At 41.9% G+C, this 20,558-nt stretch overlaps 1 protein-coding gene across 1 annotated transcript in view; it reads left to right on the plus strand.

Moving 5' to 3' along the window:
• Positions 1-20,558, plus strand: part of MYO1D (myosin ID) — a gene marked incomplete at its 5' end in the record, with an annotated part of 266,794 nt that overhangs the window by 68,545 nt on the left and 177,691 nt on the right. Inside the window, 2 exons of the mRNA XM_081110278.1 lie at positions 16,102-16,310; positions 18,086-18,179. Of these exons, the coding sequence (XP_080966404.1) occupies positions 16,102-16,310; positions 18,086-18,179 (303 nt within the window). The remainder of the gene's footprint in view (positions 1-16,101; positions 16,311-18,085; positions 18,180-20,558) is intronic.

A 20,558-nucleotide genomic window follows, 5' to 3' on the forward strand; every position in this document is an offset into this window, starting at 1 on the left:
ATTAGTCATCTCTGCCAATAACACACCTCATCATAGGTTTTAGCCCTAAAACTAGACTCAGTTATTATGAGGGCATCACAACGCCAAGTGAAACCTACAACACACTCTTTGGGTCTTGGTTTCTCTGGACCTGCTTCCATCATCATAATCTGGCTCACAGTGAGGGCTACGTTCGAAAAGATGTGTCTTTTCTGGACAAAAACGTCTGTGAAGCTTGTTTTGTAAAGGATTAGGCATTAAGTTAAGTTGGATTAAAAATAAGTACTAAAAATGTTGCTTTCCTGGTGTGGCTAAGAGTGCTGAACTATAAATTTGAAAACAGACCTTATTAAAATTTAAATGATTGTAAACATTAGCAATAAAAACAAATAAATGCTTATGCTTTCTGAGATTTTTATGTACTTTTGAGTTAGAGTTGATAAACTGTTGTTGAGTATTTCGCATTATAACATGGTCCAACTGTGTATGACTAACACCAGTGTGCACCTCGCCATGATAGTGTTAACAAAACGAGTTCACTGATCTCGCCCTTGGCTGGTCACTGTAACGTCAAATTGCCCTAAGCGTTTCTAAGTGCTATTTCCATACTTACCACAGCCAAGCAACAATTTGCAGCTGGACCACTTGGAGTAACCCTGTTCTAGGAACTATTGGAGAATATAAAGAAACGTGGAAACACTTGAAATATTAAATAGCAATACAGAAATTCCATAGTTTAAAGGGTGGTAGAAGAGATAGCCCCAGTGCAGCACCCGAATAATTGACAAGTTGTAGAGAGGTTAACATCGTCAAGGCCCAGCAGAGCGAGGGGTCATTCGAGCTTGACAGACAGAGGTGCCCAGGAGAGCCTCATGCAGAGCACACAGGGGGAACGGCATGATTTATTAAGCGATGGTAGATGTTTAAAAATATAAATTGGATCCATCTTATTTTATGAGTAATTGTAGTATCTTGATTATCTAATTAGTGACTTGAGCTACATAAGCCAAAAGTAAACAAACATTCATCGTACTAATTAGTAATATGTAAATACTGATTTTATGACATAAATCTTAAGGTCAGCGTTTGGCTGCAAAGGGAACTTCCTTGCTTGTCTTTTTTTTTCCAATTACAGTTGAATTTCAATATGATTTCATATTAGTTTCAGGTGTACAGCATACTGGTTAGACAAGCATATACTTTACAAAGCACCACCCCCCCCCACCCCCCCGGCACTGCTTATGCTCTGATTTTAAAAATTAAATTTTAAAAATTTCAAATGAAAAGTCTTTGTTCTTTTGAATCCTGACCAGTCTCTTGGTAATTGCTGTGTTTGAACCAGCTTCTTTATGAGAGGGAGCCCTCGGTCAGGTTCCTTTAAAAAGCTGTTTCACAGATGTTGCTTTGCGGTAGGGATCAGCCTTGCCAGCTCCATCTTCCTTTTTCATGAGCACTGTGTCGTCTCGATGGCCTCACTTCCTCTGCAGGAGAATGACTCCAGGATCCTGGGGTCGGGTCATTGTTTTACACAGTGTCTGTTACCTATTTATGGTATTAGAACTTGCTGTTAGTCATCACCAGATATTTAATGGGAATTAACATTCCACCTGGCCACTGGTAGTGTTCAGTGTGCTATATACAAGTCACAAATGAACCTTTTTTTTTTTCCTGAACTAGTTTTATTATTATTTTTAAACATTAGTCACATTTTTAAATTAGATAATAACACTTAAAAATCCACTGTTTGTAGGTCCTGGCTGAGTAACTCACTTAGAGCATTTGATCCCAGGTCAGGGCACATGTAAGAATCAACCAATGAAAGCATAAATAAGTAGAACAACAAATCCATGTCTCTTTCTCTCTCGGTTCTCCATCCTCCCCCTTCGCCCTCTCAACCTCCCTCCTTCCCTTCCTCACTCTCTCTAAAATCAGTCAATAAATTAAAAATACACAATTTCTATCTTCTTTTGAAAAATCAGTTCTGGCACAACTTGGTCCACATTTCAAAGTAAGAATTATCTACTAGGTATTGTAAACAAGCTGCTCCCTTTATGTAGGGCACATGCTTGTTCGTCCCCACCATGTCACAATGACTAATCTCCTTTCTGCTTCACTCATCTGGTGGCCTGGCTTCCATAGAGAGCTTGGTTTGATTACTGGGCTCCTGTGTAGTGGTATGATTTACCCACCAAGTCTAAAGCCATGACAAAACAAAGCCTGCAGCTTTCCCAGCACCATCAGTTACCTTTCCTAACTTGAATTAGGTATTGTTTGAAGAACAAAATGATGTATAGTTCTGTGGCTGAAATAAGTTGATTGATCTCAGAAACAGATTATTATAATCTGCATAAATAAAATTGTGTGCATACATATACATGTGAGAATAACAAATATGTTTGAAATCATCTGAGTGAAGGATATTTGGGAGTTTTTTTTAATGCTGTTCTTACAACTTTTATGTTTGAATATACAAGTATTTTTTTTAAGTCAAAGCTAAATCTCAACCACAGATTGTCAACAGTGAGAAATATTTTTTTTTTCCTCCCCAAGTGATTAATCTTTTAGTCAGAATTTGAGGAAAGGGAGCATTTAAAGCCAACCTAATTGATACCATGTCTTACAAATTATTTTTCAGGGGGAAAAAATGTTTTCTTCTAGTAGATATTAAGGATACAACTTAGAAAAATATTTTTTGTATGCATTAACAACCAAAACCATTTGTCTCTGCATCTGATTGCTAGTACCCTGACATAAGAACGCGCTCAGAGTATAAATAAGTGCATTGCCTCACTGTATCCAGAGAAGGGCCTTATTAGCAACGTGTATAGATATTTGCTGATGTGTAGGCATCTGCATAGTAGATATTTTTTAAAAGCCACCATATTGTCAACAGAGCACAGAGCTGAGCTGTTTGTGCATTTGTGGTGATGGATTTATGCCAGTTTAACCCCACGCTTTGGTCTAATCTGTGGTCTGCGTCTCTTGGCAGCTAGAAGGTAGAAGCTGTGGTCCACACACCCACGAAGGACAGAGATAAATACTCGTCAACAGTGACGTTCATTCTCCGTATTTTCCCAAATAAGCAGACCTACCTGTCCCAGGTTTGAAGAGTGGAAGCCCCTTGGGTCTAGCTGTGGTATCCTTCTGCCCTGTCCCTGTCGTTCTTTGAGAACTTCCTTACTTTCTGGCTCACTACAATTCCAGGCTCATCTTGGGCCTTCCCTGTCCCAGTGATGAAATCAGCCATTTCTCCAAAAAAGCCTTGGTGTGGGATGTGGAAAGCAAGACCTGGGTAGTAGGTGTGGTTGTTGCTCCTGGTGTGTTACTGCGTTTAGACCTTGTCAGCAAGCAGAGCTGGGGGCGTGGGGGAAATACGCGCTCGCGCACACACAGACGCACATGCGGGTGTTTCTCTTTCTTTGTCTATTTATATTAAATACCACAAGTTCACACTGACATCCCTCATTTCATTCCAGCACCATGGGGCTGCTTTAGCCTTCTCCCTCCCGTAGCTGCCATTTCCTTCCGCAGTAGTGAGAAGCCTGCCTCCCATCATCCTCGGCACATCCACTCATGTTCTCAGTCTCCTTGTATGTAACCGATTTCCCCACCACCTGGGCCACCTCCTCGGTCCCTACCCTGCCGGACACCCCAGCAGCACCAGTGCAATCCCGACCCTGGCCCCACCACACAGGTGGACCGAGCCAGCAGAATCCTCGGCCCCAGATCCACCAGACGTGCTGGTCACGCTGGCCAAATCCTTGACTTTTTAAACTTGGACGAATTATAAGCAAAAATTTGAGACAAAGTATTTCCTGAAATTATAAAATAAGTATATTAATAGTTTTAGCTATTTAATGACGGATTAGTTTCCATTCTTATTCACAGAGGACCATGGAACCTTAGTAAAGATTTAGAAGTATTGGTATTTATAAGTAGGCTTTGGCTTCCCTCTTACTTTTTGAGACGTAATATCACCAGGCGGGTAGAGCGTAGAGAAACTGCTTGCTGCTAAAATGAGCAAGGCTGAGCTAGAGGACAGCCACTTTCTGAGGGCAGCTGACACTTTTCTTCTTGGTCTATGGAGCTCTGGATTCACAATCATCGTCGTCGTTGGGGTGACACGTAAACAAAAAATAAATATTAGAGTATTTTCTTAAATTGGCAACCCATCTACTTACATTCCTTTCTCGGTTTGATCTAGCAATAAAAATGATTTAATTTCTGCTTTAGGAACTACAAAAAAAAAATTAGGGAAAATTATTTGTTTTTTCCATTTCCTGATGTATTTGATCTGTTTTTAGTTTTTGACTCTTTTCTTTGCCACCACATTCTTATTCTCTTAGTTCACTTCCTGGTGTCTGGTATTCCTGAGCACAGACCACACTTCGTTATTTTCACAAGTGGAGGACTGGCTGGATAATGAAGAGTGGTAGATTATCATGTTTGTCTTTGGAATGTGTTGATTTTTTGAAATTGAATATGGGCCCATTTAATACTTTGAAGGGTTTTTTTGTGTTGTTGTTTTTTTTCCTAATGAATCTCTTAATGGTTCCAGGTCCCTCCTCCTTTAGTAAATATTCCCTTGGATCCCACAGCAGTGTACTAGAAATGAATAATAATAAATTAAAAAGAAATATGGCTCACCATTTCTTAGGAAACACAATTACAATATAGGAATAACCTGTAAAATGCAGCATCTCAAATATCATTTAAAAATGAAAGCTCCCACCCTAACCTGTGCACCAAAAGGATACTGATTCAATACCTGGTCAGGGCACACACCCAGGTTTCGGGCTAGATCCCCAGTAGGAAGTGTGCAGGAGGCAGTCAGTTTATTATGTTTATCTCCCTCTCCCTTCATCTCTCTCTCTAAATATCAGTAAAAATATATTTTAAATGAAAACTCTCTGCAGACTGGAATAGTTGATGTCTTTCACCTTTTCTGTCCTCTTTAAATTCCTCCTAATTCAGCTGCCTCCTTTTTACTTTAAAAACTCAACCCCCCAAACGAACAGCCATTATTGAGGAGCCCCCATGAGCAGTGTCAAGTGAGCATAGAAGAGTTAGGAGGCTTTAGCTAAAATTAGAAATGGCAAAATTTTATCCAAGGGCCTTAGGATTTGCAAATCGGTAAACACTGCCATGTCCCGAAGAAAACGTGAAGCGCTCGTATCGTGAACAGTACATTTTTGAGACGAATCAGTCCTGTGTTCGTCGCCTCTGGTTTGGTCTGAGGCGGTTACCTTCCAGACGTCCAGTGGCCTGGCTGGGTAATGGCTGTCAGGTGGTCTGTGCAGGGAAACCTTCTCTCCCAAGGTCTTCACCTGAAGATTCTTTCCTGGATTATCTCTAGTATTTACAAGCCTCCGGATATCGATGCACTGGAAGACCCAAAAGTGTCCGTTCCAGGCTAGTTAAAGCAGGGAAGGAATCAGGTCCTCGTGCCTTCACCTGCTTGATTTTTAGTAACTTAGTGTCGTCACCCTTTTCTCAGCAGCATTTGGTATGTCACTTGGGGATGCCGTCTGATGTTCATTTCCCTTTAGGGGTCGTGGACCTCAGAGACGGGACAGTATTGCCACTGGCCCTGGGAAGGGCTCTGGGCCTGTGGACACTCCCAGCTGGAATACTGAGTGGGCCCCTTTAACCTCCCTCCCTCCCCAGGGCTACTGTCCACAGTCCAAAGGCAAGGCCACCTACATGACATAGGTTCTACACTGCTGATAGGGGAAAAGAAGTTAACCCCTCGCTCTACCTTAGACACAAGGAATGTTATTTAAAAAAAAAAAAATGCTTTACAGAGGAAATGTGGCCTTAATGGGTGTTACAGACGTCTGACAAGCAGAGCCAGGAAGAGCTGCTGACAACATTGCTGGCCTGTCAGTCAGTCATTCAATAAATATTTTTGCCGGTTTTAAAATCCCCTGCTCAATTCTATGGTGGCCCAACAGAAACAATAGCTGGACCACATAACTTTGGTGCAACTGTGAAACGTTCAGGGTTTCCCCTGCTCTTAGGCAATCCATTCTGTGGTAGAAATACATTTCCCTTCCAGGCTGGTCCGTGGGAAGCGTTGCTTTGCCATTCAGACTTCTCCAAGCAGAGGTGATAATTAGGTGGTTGGTTAAATATATGGTCATTTTCTTACCTGTAACTGGGTGTATGGTGCCAACAAAAGGAGGTTTTGGAAGGTTTTCTATTAATATTTAACAAACATAATTAGCAACATACGTGAAAAACAGGTGGTTCTTGGCACAGTAAGTGCACAGTAAATATCAGTTCTGTGAGATTGTTTTTTGTTTTGTTTTTGTTTTTTAATATGTTTTATGGATTTTTTTACAGAGAGGAAGGGAGAGGGATAGAGAGTTAGAAACATCGGTAAGAGAGAAATATCGATCAGCTGCCTCCTGCACAACCCCTACCAGGGATATGCCCACAACCAAGGTACATGCCCTTGACTGGAATCGAACCTGGGGCCCTTGAGTCCGCAGGCCGACGCTCTATCCACTGAGTCAAACCAGTCAGGGCTGTTTGTTTTTAAAAAGAGTGTTTGGTACAATAGTATAAGTGGTTTATGGTCTTATTTAAAATGCATATTGTTATCAACTCACATAATTGTGCATTCCTGCCAAAGGGTTTTCTGACTTAGATCCAGGTATCCTGCATCTTCCTGGGCAGTGTTGATTTATAAATAGGCTAACTCCTTGGTTAAGGCAAATTCCAGTTAACTACTCCCCTAGGCATACCTACTAGCCATATGGTTACTGTAATAGAAGTCCTCTTTTAAATGAAATGGATGGAATGGAATAAATGCATAACTTGAGCCCCATGTTGGAGAAATTATATTTATTGTGCATCAGAAGAGAAAATATAGTGTCATCTTATTAATAGGAAAGTTTCATTCTTATGTTTTGGTCTAAATCTTCCTGCCTGTCGTTATTAGGCATTCGGCATTTCAGCGATCGATAACACTACTGTAATTTATTCATAGGTTGACAGTGTAAAATATATAAGATCTTGCTTGTGGTATGTTTGTTTGCTACTCACTTTAATGGCGTATGAATATTTAAATGTCCGTCTTTTGGTCTGAGGGTCTGTAGTTCCTTAGGACTCTTACAGGCCCTTCTAGTGGCTTCACTGCGGTCCAGTTCATTGGTCCCTGCATTTCCTCCATTAGGATTTTAGCCAAATTGATCAGTCGATTAAATAGTGTTTAAAAGCTGTAGGGTGGCAAAGGATGGTCAAAACCATTTGCATCCCCTGATATGGTTTTGGTACGCTATAAACCTTTTATAATCTCATGAAAAGGACAGTTTTTCTTGCACGATCAAACCAGAACCATTTCTGGATTCCCTGGGTTGAAGTTGCAGGTGCTGTGATCTAACAATGATCCTCTACCCAGCATGGAAACATCCTCACACCAGCAGTCATGGAGACTGTCCATTGTAAGGTGATTGGCTGACTGAGTGCCCTGTGAGATTTCCCAATATCCTTCCCCTCCTAGTGACAGACTTGAAATTTGGACCCTTTTCAGACGCTCCAGCCGACAAAACAACAAAACCTGAAAAGCCATGTAGTCACAGATGTCAGCCCAGCCTGCTTAGCTGCGGGCATGGTTTGCTGTGCCACATTTGACGGATCACTTTGTATCGTTGAGAATTGTCTCGTTTTTATTGACATATTACTATAAAATGTTCTGTTTCCGCTTGCCAAGTGAATGAGTTGGTAGAAGTAGCTTTCATAGTTAAGAGAGTCATTTAGACAGTGTTCTGAGGGCTAGCCTTTGATTGATTGATTGATTTATTTATTTATTTAATTTTTAGCCAAATTGCCTGGGACCTTAGTACAGAGCCTTTCTGGGGAGAAAGGGTTTTGTTTGTTTCTACTGTTTTCTTACAACAGGAATGTGGAGCCACCAAGTGACTTGACATGATCCAATTTAGTTACTAAAAAAAAACTAAAATAGAATCCCGGTATGTGTCCTACCGCTTTAAGATGCTTTTCTTGCTTTTCCGTTGCATGTGATCTCCCTACAGCATTTGCCCACCTTGCCTGGTGCTTGTTATTGGTTGCCCTCCCTGTGTTTGCTGTCCTGCGTGGTTTTCCTTTTGTGTCCCAGGGATCGGGTTTCATTCGATTGTGAGAGAAAGAAAAGTGAAAGACATCTTGACTGGATAGCTCTCAGGTAATTCCGACTCAACACAGCCTGTCCAAGCCACGGCCACCTCCTAAAACTCTGCTGCTCTTCTTCTCCTGTCCCTGTTCTCAGTACACAGCTCCGTGGCCTGCTCGTGGCTCCCGTGAGAAGCCCTGACACCTCCCTCTTTCTCGCCTCTCACATCCCGCAAGTTATCCGGGCTCATCAATTCTGCTTCCTCTCTTAAAGACAGTCCCTTCTCCATCTCCACTGCTCCATCCCAGCCCACACGGCAGTCTGCCCGTCCTGGGACTAACGCCTCCGTAGCCTCCTCTCTGCTCTGTCCTTCCCACCCTGTGTCAGAGGGGGCCTGCAAAAAAGCCACTGTGATCAGTACTTAAAGCACTGCCCTTGGCCCGGCTGGTGTGGCTCAGTGGTTGAGCGTAGACCTATGAACCAGGAGGTCACAGTTCGATTCCCGGTCAGGGCGCATGCCTGGGTTGCGGGCTCAATCTCCAGTGTGAGGCGTGCAGGAAGCAGCCAATCAATGATTCTCTCTCATCAGTGATGTTTCTATCTCTCCTTCTCCCTTCCTCTCTGAAATCAGTAATAAAAAACAACAACAACTCTGCCCTTAGAATCAAGGCCAAACCCCCTGCAAGACCTGATGCACATTCCACGCTCTCCCCGCACGCATCTTGCTGTCTGTGCTGTGGAGCAGTCCCATTGTCCTGCCCTGGTTCCTCAGACACTGGTCCCCTCCCACCCCCCCTGGGGTGCATGTCCCTTTACCTCTCATTGAGTGTCTTTCCCTCTCGTTACCTTGAGTTGTGGCGGAGACAGCGCTCGCCTGTTCCCCCTCTCCCCATGGCTCCCAGCACACACAGGACTTGGAACGTGGGCCCGAGTAGCTGTGTATTGAATGAATGAACAAATGAACACAAATAAAATGAAAGACAGCAGTCAAACACATTCAGAGTGACTATGTTTCTACAAGGCATGCCTTAGTAAATAACAGAAATGTGTTTTGTAAAAGTAATCCTTATCTGGAAAAATACATTTTCCTCCATTTACACATATACAGACAAAATGTAAACCACATTCAGCCGGGCATCTGCTGACCACGCGTTCTGGTTAATACCTTTCGTGCTGCCCACGTGAAGAGGTGTTGGTCTCAAGAAGGAAACCAAGACCTGAACTCAGGAAGTCAGTAAAACCACCGCCAGCGCCCTCACTGGTTTCCTATGTCTGTGGAGGGGCTGTTGGCTTTAGGGGGTCCTTAGGAACCACTAGAACACTTGCCCGCCATGATGCCACGCGGGCCCGAGATTCATCGTGATAACAGAAGCCACCCTTGCTGTGAGGATAAACAGCACAGCCCAGCGGCCGTGCGCTGGCCCAGGGACCTGCGCGTAGGAAGACGGCTCCTGCCGCTCAGACAGCCCAGCCCGCAGTATTGCTCAGAATGAGAACAGGACTTTGTGTTACGGCCCTCTTACCACCGGTAGTGTGCCGAGCGTTCCAGCGCGTGGGGTATCTCGTTTCCTATGACAGTGCTGTGAGGTTGCTGCTCCTACTGCCCTACTTTTCAGATGAAGAGAGTGGGGCACAGAATGTTATACATCTGACACTAATATAACATTGTATGTCCACTGTGATTGAGAAATAAATCTAAAAGAAAGAGAAAGTGGGACCCAGAAAGGTTAAGTAACATACACACAGTCATAAGAGCTAGTTAGTGCTGACTGCAGGTGATGAGGTGCACTTCTTTTTTTTTTTTTTTTTTGTTAGGGTTAGGGCTAGGGCTAGGATTCGAGGTGCACTTCTTAAGGCACCTGTTCTGTCCCCTGCTGGGGAGGGACCAGGAATACCATGTGCTCCACTGGGGGGCAGTGAGGTGTTTCCCCAGCATTCTCTTCCAAGATTCAGTATGTTAAAAAAAAAAAAAAGGCAAAATAAAGTGTCCTTTTCTAGGTGTTCTTAAGGCAGTGGAAGCTGAGGAGTGCCTAGAGCTACCTATATGGAGATTGTGTAATCACAGAACTAGTTCAAATGTCAAATAACTTCTATTTTAGGATGCTGGCTTTGAACCAGCCTCCCACTTCTAAAGCTGGGTGAGGTATCCTTTCTCTGAAGATTCCATAGCATCCTTTCTATCTTTGTTGTTATCTTAAATCTTTTCCAAAACAGTGTAATGGTGTGTGTGTGAGAGAGTGAGACAGAGAGAGAGAGAATGAGTGTAAGAGGAGAATGATAAATAAAAAGTATGTAAATTTTAAACCATCTATCCTGTGAAATTTGAACTATACAGCACTGTGTATGCAGACCTTTGAGTATAATAATGCAATGCCTTATTCTTCTCCATAACTCGGGCTCTTGGCCTCGTGCCTGGCACTTATTAGTTACTCAGATGTTTATGAATACACACAATCAGTAACTAGCAGAGCCAGGATTCAAACCCGGCGCCGCGGGGCTGTGGGACGCAAAAGCTCATAATCTCTCTGACACACAGTCCCTGCCCAGCTCAGGAACGTGCAGCCTAACAAAGGGGGTAAAACAGGTTGAGTCTGTCCCGTGGAGACCGTGATTTTGCCAGAAGCCGTAGAAACAAGATGCCTTCACCCTTGGGAAAGATCCTCATCTCAGAACCAGGGAAGGTGAACTGAACCGAATTGAAACTTTGCAGTTTGCCCATGAACATTGTAAAAGTTCGCTGCCTCGGGAAAGAAAGGGGTCAAAGTTCTGTGTACTTTGAAAGTAAAACTGCAATATAGGGTGCCCTTTCGACATGGGCCAGCATCGTTGACTAACCACACCCAGGAAACAGAAACTCGCAGGTCATCGGTGGAAGTTTCAATTGCGGCAACTTCTTTGGAGAATAATATGATAGTCATTCCTAACTTTAAATTACACATACCCTTTGAACCAGCAACTTTAAGTGTAGAAATGTGTGCTACAGATTATATATATATATATATATATACACACATATATATATATATGCCATTATGTTATAGTTGCATTGTTCCTAGTACCAAAACATTGTTTGCAGCCAAAATGTTCATCCATTAAGAATTGGTTATATTATATGATATGAAATTAAATACTATTGCAGGCATAAAAAATGAAACTGTTCTCTTTATATGAAATAAATACATAAATTTTAAACCTAGATATCTATTTTAATTAGAGAGAAAGGTCACTTGTGTAAAAAACTGTATGTGTGCATATGCGCGTGTATGAATAAACTATTTCTAGAAGAGTTCACAGGAAACTCTTCTAGATGAGGTGAACTGAACCGAATTGAAACTTGGCAGTTTGCTCATGAACATTGCAAAAGTTCGGTGCCTTGGGAAAGAAAGGGGTCAAAGTTCTGTGATGAGGGAAACTGTGTAAAAGATGAAACACTTGTCACTAGCTCTTCATTTATATCTTTTGAATCTATTACCCAGTCTGTGTTGTCTATTCAAGATGAATAAAATTTTAATCGTACTGTATAAAGAAGCTTGGAAATTGGATTCTTATGAACAACTTTTAATTCTGATATAATTTCAAATGTACTGAAAAATTGCAAGAATACCACCAGAAACTTCCTTGGAGCAGGCCTTGCGCTTATGTCTCTGACTTCTTATAATCTGGAATATTATTCAGCCTTTCTCTGTTTTCTTGACTGCAGAACTTTTCAGTTCTTTTGTAGCATGTGCTTCAGTGTAGGTTTGTCTTAGGTTCCCTCCTGATTGGACTCAGGTTCTATGCTGTTGGATAAACACTACAGCAGTGATTGCTGTGTCCTTCTCACTGCAGCCCAAAAGGAGGCGCTGTGCTCGCCGGGGTTCTCAGCTCCCGGTGTGGGAGACCAGGCTCTCTCCTTCAGGGCACCTGCAAACGCTTTCAGGTCATTTTGTGGCACTGGAGCTGGGGATTTGAATCCCTAACCTCATCCATGACATTCACCACTTTGTTCAGCAACGGTAGGAGCTACCAGCCAACCTCATAGACAGGGTGTCCCCCCAAAATGTATGCACACATTTTGAATAATTATAAAGGCAGCGTTTATTAAAATGCATTTCCTTTTTGAAATTGAGCTCTCAGCTGTTACAGTGTGTATACACATGTTGGGGAACACCGTGTTTTGTTAGTTTTCCAAAAATGTTCTGAAGTGTCATACACAGTCACCCAGCTCCTGGCTCTGTCCGTACAAGAGGCCGGTGAGGAATATCCACTGCAGATCGTTCACATTTCTCCGTGGCCAGGTCACACCCTGGGCTGTCAGTGCTCCCTACTCCTGGAAACAAGAGTCCTTCTAGTTGCTGTTGTTTAAATAAATGTTTCCAAATTCTTGTACAAAAAGACTGTTGTCCTCCTCCGGAGGCATTCTTACATTTTCTTTGTTGCCACTCATTAATTCAAAAACCCTTTTGGAACCTCGTTTTTTTTCAGAAGCCAGTGGAAAACAGCCGGCCCATTCGATAAATAGTTTTGAACTTCTTAAAAGAAATTCAGCTTTCAATATCAATGGCTGTTAAGCTTATTTGAACTCTTTGGGGGAGTTCTAAAGAAAATGTCTGAACAGAGCAAATACCGTCATCCTGGCGTTCTTGATGGGGTCCTGGCGTTGGACATGGGGTATCAAGACCGGCTTCCTAGAGGAGCTGATGTGGAGGCTTTTGAAGAATTGAGAACCTGCCAAGCAGCCGGGGGAGGAAGAGACCAGGTGGGGAAAGGACAGAATGAACCTCAGGAGCAAACCATGAAGTCATGGTGCTCGTGGGAACTGTAAACAGCTCGTTAATGTGGAGGTGAGCTTGGTAGAGAAAGAGGAGACGGGGAGGTGTTGATGGGTAATTAGGAGAGTCACGTGAAGAGAACCTAAGACCAGAACACAGAAGACCTTGTACTTCGCTCTGGAGTTCACATACTTCTCTTTAGGGCTCCTCATTGAGAGGGCGTGCGGTCCTCTTGGCCACGGCAGTACATGCTTTCATTATCTTACCTATCATACTCTGCTGTTATTATCTATTTGCAGTACTTCCCTGTTCTTGTTCTTTTCTTAAATCCCAGAGTCAGGCCCCAGTGTCTGGTACAAAGTTGATCTTGGTCTCTTGTAAGCGGTGGCATCTTCCCATGTGTCCTCTAGGATCGTTACAGCATTTGCCCCTGTAGGCAAACCGGGCAGGTGACCACATTACCTCTGGGAAGCTGACTTCATCCCGGAAGACTTTCCAGAGCAAATTGAAACCTTGGGTTGGTGTTCATGCGTCTGCTGGCACCCTCTAGCGGTGGTTTTCAGCCTAAGCAAATTTCGTCTTTGATAACCATGGTTTCAAATAAGATAGGCCTGGGATGTTTTGTAAGGGGTGAAGCTTTGTATTTAATACCGTATTTGGATGAACCTTTGACTCTCTCTCCAAGTTAATAATTATGCCTGTGATCGTTCTGTCCGTGTGTTTTCAATGTCACCTAGAACTTTTAATTAACAAAATCATTTAATTTGAAATAAAGTGAATTTGGGGGAAAGTCATGATTAGACAGACCTGGACTCTTAGAACATTCTAATCCCATGTGTTATTTGCTGTACCTCTTAGTCACCAAGTTCCACACTCATGAGGTAATTTTTTCTAATATCCTTCTTTTCTTTTCTCTTCTCTTCTCTTCTCTTCTCTTCTCTCTCCTTTTCTTTCTTCCTTTTTTCCTGTGTGGACAGTGTTTTGTAAAACTAAAAGAATCCTGTTTTGATTTGTTTTTGACTCCTATCCTTGAAGACAGCTGTTGAGCATGTCATGCAGATTTGAAGGTTAAGCTAGACAGGCTGGGAAGTGAGCCTTCGCTTTTTATTACTTTTGTGTGTCTTTGAACATGAGCTGTGTAGATATTTTGCTTGTGACTAGCCGCTAGTTTATTGGCGCAAGCGAATTATGATCACCGGATTAATTCCTTGTGTGTCGGGATCGCTGTGATTTAAGTAGCAATGATAATAAACGAAAGCATTTATTAAAAATCTCCTTCCTGCATAACATAATTGGGAACATAAAATTAATTGCCTCTTTTTTAAAGCCCATGCACAGTGCCAGGGGGAGAGGAGTGTAATTATCACCATCTCACAGATGAAGAAGCTGAAACACCTGGAGGCTAAGCAGCTTTCCCGAGGTCTCACGGTTAAGGTTAATAAGTTTGCAATGTGAGCATTCAGACCCAGATGCAGAGGACTTGCAGCCACCCTTAAACTTGCTCACAGTCGGAGGATGCGCAGGAAAACCACTGCTGAAAAAGGCACAGAAAACCCTGGTGCGGTTCATAGCTCCTATTTAAATATACGCCACCACTTGATAGAAATCTTGGTTTTAATTTACTGTTGACATTATCAACATCTGTTTGTTTCCACTCCTAATTATAGCCACAGCCTTCGTTGCCATGCGAAGGAAGTTGAAGGTACTTTTTGGCCTTGTGGTCCCAAAGGCTTCGTTCTTGCCCTGCCCCACAGCAAGCGTGCTGGAGACACGGCTGCTGCCCAGGTCAGCGTTCTGCCCATCGTGGCGCTCCCTGCGTGCTGCTCTCGGAATAGCCTGTGTGTCTGCCTGTGGCTCTCGGCAGGTGGAGTGGGAGGGTGGCCACCACTTGTCCACTTGGGTGTCGGCCTCGCTCTGGTTCATAGATGTGTATATGTGTGGGTTGATATGTACATAGTGACTATGTCTGGGTTTTCTAAATTTTAAATTATTTTCTTTGTAAATATAGGCATGTATGCTAGACATTGGGTTTTTTTTTTTGGGCGGGGGGGGTTTACTCTTTTTTTCTTTGTTCCTATGGCTTCTTCCAGCTGCCCACATGGCCTTCCTCCTCTTTACCCTATTATATGTATAAAGGATACATAGGACAGCATGCAGTCTCCCATATTTTCCCATGCTTTCGTAATCATGTATAAAATATATCTATGTGCAATTACATATGCCAGTCATATATGGGGTGGCTTTTTAGCCTTTTATGGTAAAAAGGTAGGATCATATTATAAAAACTTCTTAAAACCCATAAACCTTCCGACCAGTTATCCCATTCTGGTGATCTCTCCCATAGAAATGAGAGCACTGATTCGTAGGGTTTTTCTTGTTTGTTTGTTTTTTTAAATATATTTTTTTTTATTGATTTCAGAGAGGAAGGGAGAGAGAGAGAAACATCAGTGATGAGAGAGAATCATTGATTGACTGCCTCCTGCACTCTCCCTATTAGGGATGGAGCCCACAACCCAGGCATGTGCCCTTGACCAGAATCAAACCCAAGACCCTTCAGTCTGCAGGCTGACGCTCTATCCACTGAGCCAAACCAGCTAGGCCTGATTTGTAAGGTTTTGTGTCAGAAGTGTTTTCTATCGTGTTACTCAAAATAGCAGGAAGGAAGGGGGGTGGTTAAATAAATAATGACTATCTACCCCATGGGATTTTAGGCAGCCATTCAAAAAATGGATTTGACTTATGCCAGAAACGTCTCCTCTGCCATCCTCTCTGTTATGGATTCACTGTTTTTATCCCTTTTCTGACATTTGAGTGGGGTTTCAAGAGGGAAGAGAAATACATGTATTTGGACCTTTTTCTGTATAATTGAAAATCTGGCTCAGTCGATGCAAGACCTGGTTTAACTTAATTTTTCTTCCTAGAGCGCTTAGGTTGTCTTCAACTGTCCCTCCTACCCCCTCCTACTGTACCTTCTCTATTTTGGAGATTAGGAATACCCTGCCCCTCACAGAATTAGATTCTTTCTTCTTTCTTGGCTTCTGACACCTACTGGGCCTTCCCAGCAGCAGCATCTCAGCCCAGCCTCAAACGGTCATCTCTAAACTGCAGACTCAGAACCAAGGAGACAGCAGTTCAGAAACGTTGTGCTTGTGGCGTTTGAATTTTCTTGGAGAGAAGAGACGCACAGAAAAAAAAAAGAAATAGCATCTCTGTGTAACCACATCTACGTCTTCCTTTTCTTTTACTTCTGCACAGGTTTGAAAAGGGGCGCATCTACACATTCATCGGAGAAGTTGTCGTTTCTGTAAATCCCTACAAGTCGCTGAACATCTATGGGAGAGAGACGATTGAGCAGTATAAAGGCCGGGAGCTGTACGAGAGACCGCCTCACCTGTTTGCTATTGCCGATGCCGCCTACAAGGCCATGAAGCGGAGATCCAAAGACACTTGTATTGTGATATCAGGTATTTTAGGGAGAGGGTCCCCTGTACTTCCAAGGTTAGACTGTATTTCATTTATTAGGTACTCAAGGATCCAAATGTCTCATTAGATCTTTTTTTGAAGTTAGAAACGTAAGCAATTTTTAGAAGAAAAAAAAAATGTGATGAACATACAAAATTATTTATATCATTTCTGACCACCCTCTAGTCTTGGTTCATTTACAAAATACATGTTACGTTTGGATGGACCTCTAGACAGTTTTGTAGACTGAGCTGCCATGGAAATTCCTTCCATCTCAAACACATAAAAGTACCGGACAAATTGTAGCAAAAGTTATTTTAGGTAATGACAGGGTGAAACCGAGAAAATGAAATCCTGGTACCAAGAATGAAAGAATGAACTCAGTCAGAGTGGTGAATGGGAGCTAGTGTTGAGGGGGCCCCGAAATAGGCTCGGAGAGCTGGGGGTGCTCCACCAGGAGGGAGACGGACCCCAAAGGCCCAAGGAGTGGAGCTGACCCAGGAGGGCCTCCCCCAAACTGTGGAAACTTCTTCTGGTGCTAATGGCACCTCACATTTTGCATGAGTGGCTTTATACTTTTGAAAACAGTTTTATGATCTTTATTCCATTTTGATTATTGCAACAGCTCTGAGTGGTAGGTAAAGCAGTTGTGTTTCTACTTTATAGAGGAGACTATCAAGGGTCAGAAGAGTTAGGAGTTAGAGAACGATAGCCTAGGACTACATTCTGTGAAAACAAACTATGTTAAGCAATATTGCCTGATTGTATTAAGTGAACACAAAAAGTCCGTTCCCTTAGAATATCTCTCCCCCACCCAAAAAGAATAATTTCATTAGTAACACTATGAACAATAGTGTTTATCTTTTTATACCTTTTCTTTCATGTACAAATACATATAGTTACACATGCATATATAATTATGTTGTAAATGCACAATTAGAGAATTATGTTATAGCTGCTATTACATACCTTGTTTTTTTTCACTTAACAATATATAATGGACATCTTTTCATCAGATAATTGTGTAGTAGTCTACCGAATCATAGTTTATTTCCCCTATCCTCTATTTATGAGCATATTATTTTCAGATTTTAGCTATGATATGTAGCCAGCAAAAAGCCTTTTGAAAAGTATGATGATTATTACTATATTAGTATTTTATTATTTCCACAGTATAAATTTCTACAGGTAGGATTTTGGGGTCAGAAGGCATAAACATTTAAAAATTGGGGTAGGTAATTCAAAATTGACCTTTTCTTCCCCCTTTTACCAGTTGTCATGCTTTTTCTGTGATACCCTGTGTCTGAAGCTTGCTTGCTGCCTGTTTTTTGTTGTTTTTTTACCAAAATTGCTCTAATTTTCATTTTCTGAAAGAATTATTTTGTCCCCAGTAAAATAAAAGGAAATACTGTTATAGAAAAAAGGTAATATTCATTTAGCTGTGGCTACCGTTTGAATCATTAACTTACTTTTTTCCTACGAGACAAGAATCACTGCAAAGGGCTAAGACAAGTCTACAGAACTAGTTTATCACATTTTAGTTCATGATTTTTTTACTAAATATATCTTGATTTGTAATCTGTATGTTTCTTTACTTCTACAGTAGTCTTATTTTTTTCAACATGTCTAGAACCAATACCACATCAAGACAGGATGACAAAACTCCAAAAAAGGCAAACATTAAAACATAGGGATTTTAAATAAGTAACTAACATGACAGTTTTAAATTATCCCATTAAAAGTGAGCTTGCTTAAGCCTGGCACAATTTTCCCCCAGGGGAGAGTGGAGCTGGCAAAACCGAAGCCAGTAAGTACATCATGCAGTACATTGCGGCCATCACCAACCCCAGCCAGAGAGCCGAGATCGAAAGGTAAGGGCGACCTCCTAATGGGGAGAAATTCTGATTAGAGCTTTACTTTCTACATAGAATCGGCTAGACCTAAACTCTGATATGTATCAACTATTTATTGATGATAAACTGCTTTGATTCTTCTATCACATGCTGTCTCTACTTGTATTTATATCACTCTATTTCTATATTTGTTTTTAAATATATTATTGATTTCAGAGAGAGAGAGAAATATCAATGATGAGAGAGAATCATTGATTGGCTGCCTCCTGCATGCCCCCTACTGGGGATCAAGCCTGCAACTAGGGCATGTGCCCTGATAGGGAATCGAACCTTGACCTCCTGACTCATAGGCTGACGGTCAGCCACTGAGCCATGCCTACCGGGCACTATATTTGTTTTTAATAGGAAAAAAAGCTGACTACTGTGGTATAAGCTTTACATAAAGATAAAATAAGATTATTCTGAAACAGATGAAAGTGTTTCTTTTCTAGTTTATAACTGCCTCCTTAATTGTTGTATGTGGTCAGCAAAGACATTATAATTCACACTGGCGTTTTTTACAGTGCAAATGCTCACAGGTTTCTTGCTCTTTCTATTTCTGTCTTTTAAAAGAGGAGCCCTAGGTTCCTGAGCCCTAGGTTCTTGCAGGGGGCTCTGGGAGGCAGATCCATGCCATCATTATTACAATTAGAACTCCTGAATGTAGACGTCCTAAGTATGATTTATTTTCTGAAAGGGTTTCAGCCACCCCAGGCGCCACTCACTGCAAGATGAGTAATAGAGCTCCCGGGCACTGCCTGGGGCCCCGCAGTTACCACAGTGACTGGCACATAGTAATTATATTGTAAATGTGTAAGGAGTGAATGGATGGGTTTTTTATTTAGTTTTTGTTTGTTTAAAATAAAAATATGGTGTTTTTATTTTATTTTAAAGAGAGAAGAAAGGAGAGGGAGTGAGAGAGAGAGACACATTGATGTGAGAGAGAAACAGCAATCAGTTGCCTTCTGTATGTACTCCAACAGGGATCAAACCCACAACCTGGGTATGTGCCCCACCCGGGAATCAAAGCAATCTTGTGGTACATGGGGCCAACTGAGCCACACTGGCCAGGGCTAGATGGGTTTATTTTAAAAGAAAGGAAGAAATGTGGCTATAAAGCAACATGACTCAACTTTCTTATGTGGTGTGGACTTTTTGAAGAGAAAAAAGGATTTTTTCAGAGTTGCTACTTTGAAACTCAATATTCCCTTACTGAAGAGCAACACTCCATATACATATCTCTGTCTTCAATTTTATGAATAAAAAGAAGGGATGCTGGTTTGATGTGAGAGAAGAGAATTTAGAGTACATTACCCGATGTGGGCTTTCTTCTTTTTGTTGTAATTGGGCTGGATGGTCAGGGCAGAAGATATATTTTTGTTCTTTGTGACACATTTCCCACTTCTCATTCTGTCTTTGCAATCTAAATAAGACAAAAATATGAGTAAGTTTTTAAAATTTCTCTAAGAGCTCAGGAGAATAACTGGCTGAGAACAAAATTGATTTTATAAGTAAACCCAGTTGGTGTAGTGGAATATGGCATACTAGAAGCCTGGTGCATGAAATTCACGCACGGGTAGGATCCCTAGGCCTGGCTGGTGATCAGGGCCAATTGGGGCCTTCTGGCTGCCAGCCAGGGCCTTCCTTCCGGCTGCCAGCTGGGGCCTCCCTTCCCCGGTTACTCCTGCAGGTATGTTCATATGAGATGAATTCTGTCAGAGAAATAGAAAAGACATAAGTAGTAGGATGAAGTTAAAATATGTCCATCAGGAGACACTGCTCTGTAGAAGGATAGCAATCATTAAAAAATGAATTAACTGCCCAGCCAGCGTGGGTCAGTTGTTGAACATCAGCCTATGAACCAGCAGGTCACGGTTCGATTCTGGGTAAGGGCACATGCCTGGGTTGCAGGCTCAATCTCCAGTAAGGGTCGTGCAGGAGGCAGCCAATCAAGGATTCTCTCTCATCATTGATGTTTCTATCTCTCTCCCTCTCCCTTCCTCTCTAAAATCAATAAAAGTATGTATATTTTTAAAAATAAACTGATACAAGAGAGATGCCATAGAGCTTCAAATGAAACGATGAGAAATTTGTAAAATAATAAAAACCACATTGATGACATATAAGTAAGTGCAATTAATTTCACAATTCTAGGCTTTATAAGCAAGTACTTTTAGAAATTGTCTCATTTTCTGTTTCACCCTTTCTTTTCAGAGCACACTACTTTAAGATTATTCTTTATGTAAATAAAACATGTTTATTTAAAAGAAAAACTAAAAATTACAGCATTACATTGGAGGTGAACATTTCCTGAAATCCCATCCTACTTACCCCATCAGCCTAGGTAACCATAGTGAA

This window comes from Myotis nattereri, assembly GCF_964212035.1.
Source record: "Myotis nattereri genome assembly, chromosome: 16".
Taxonomy (NCBI): Eukaryota; Metazoa; Chordata; class Mammalia; order Chiroptera; family Vespertilionidae; genus Myotis; species Myotis nattereri.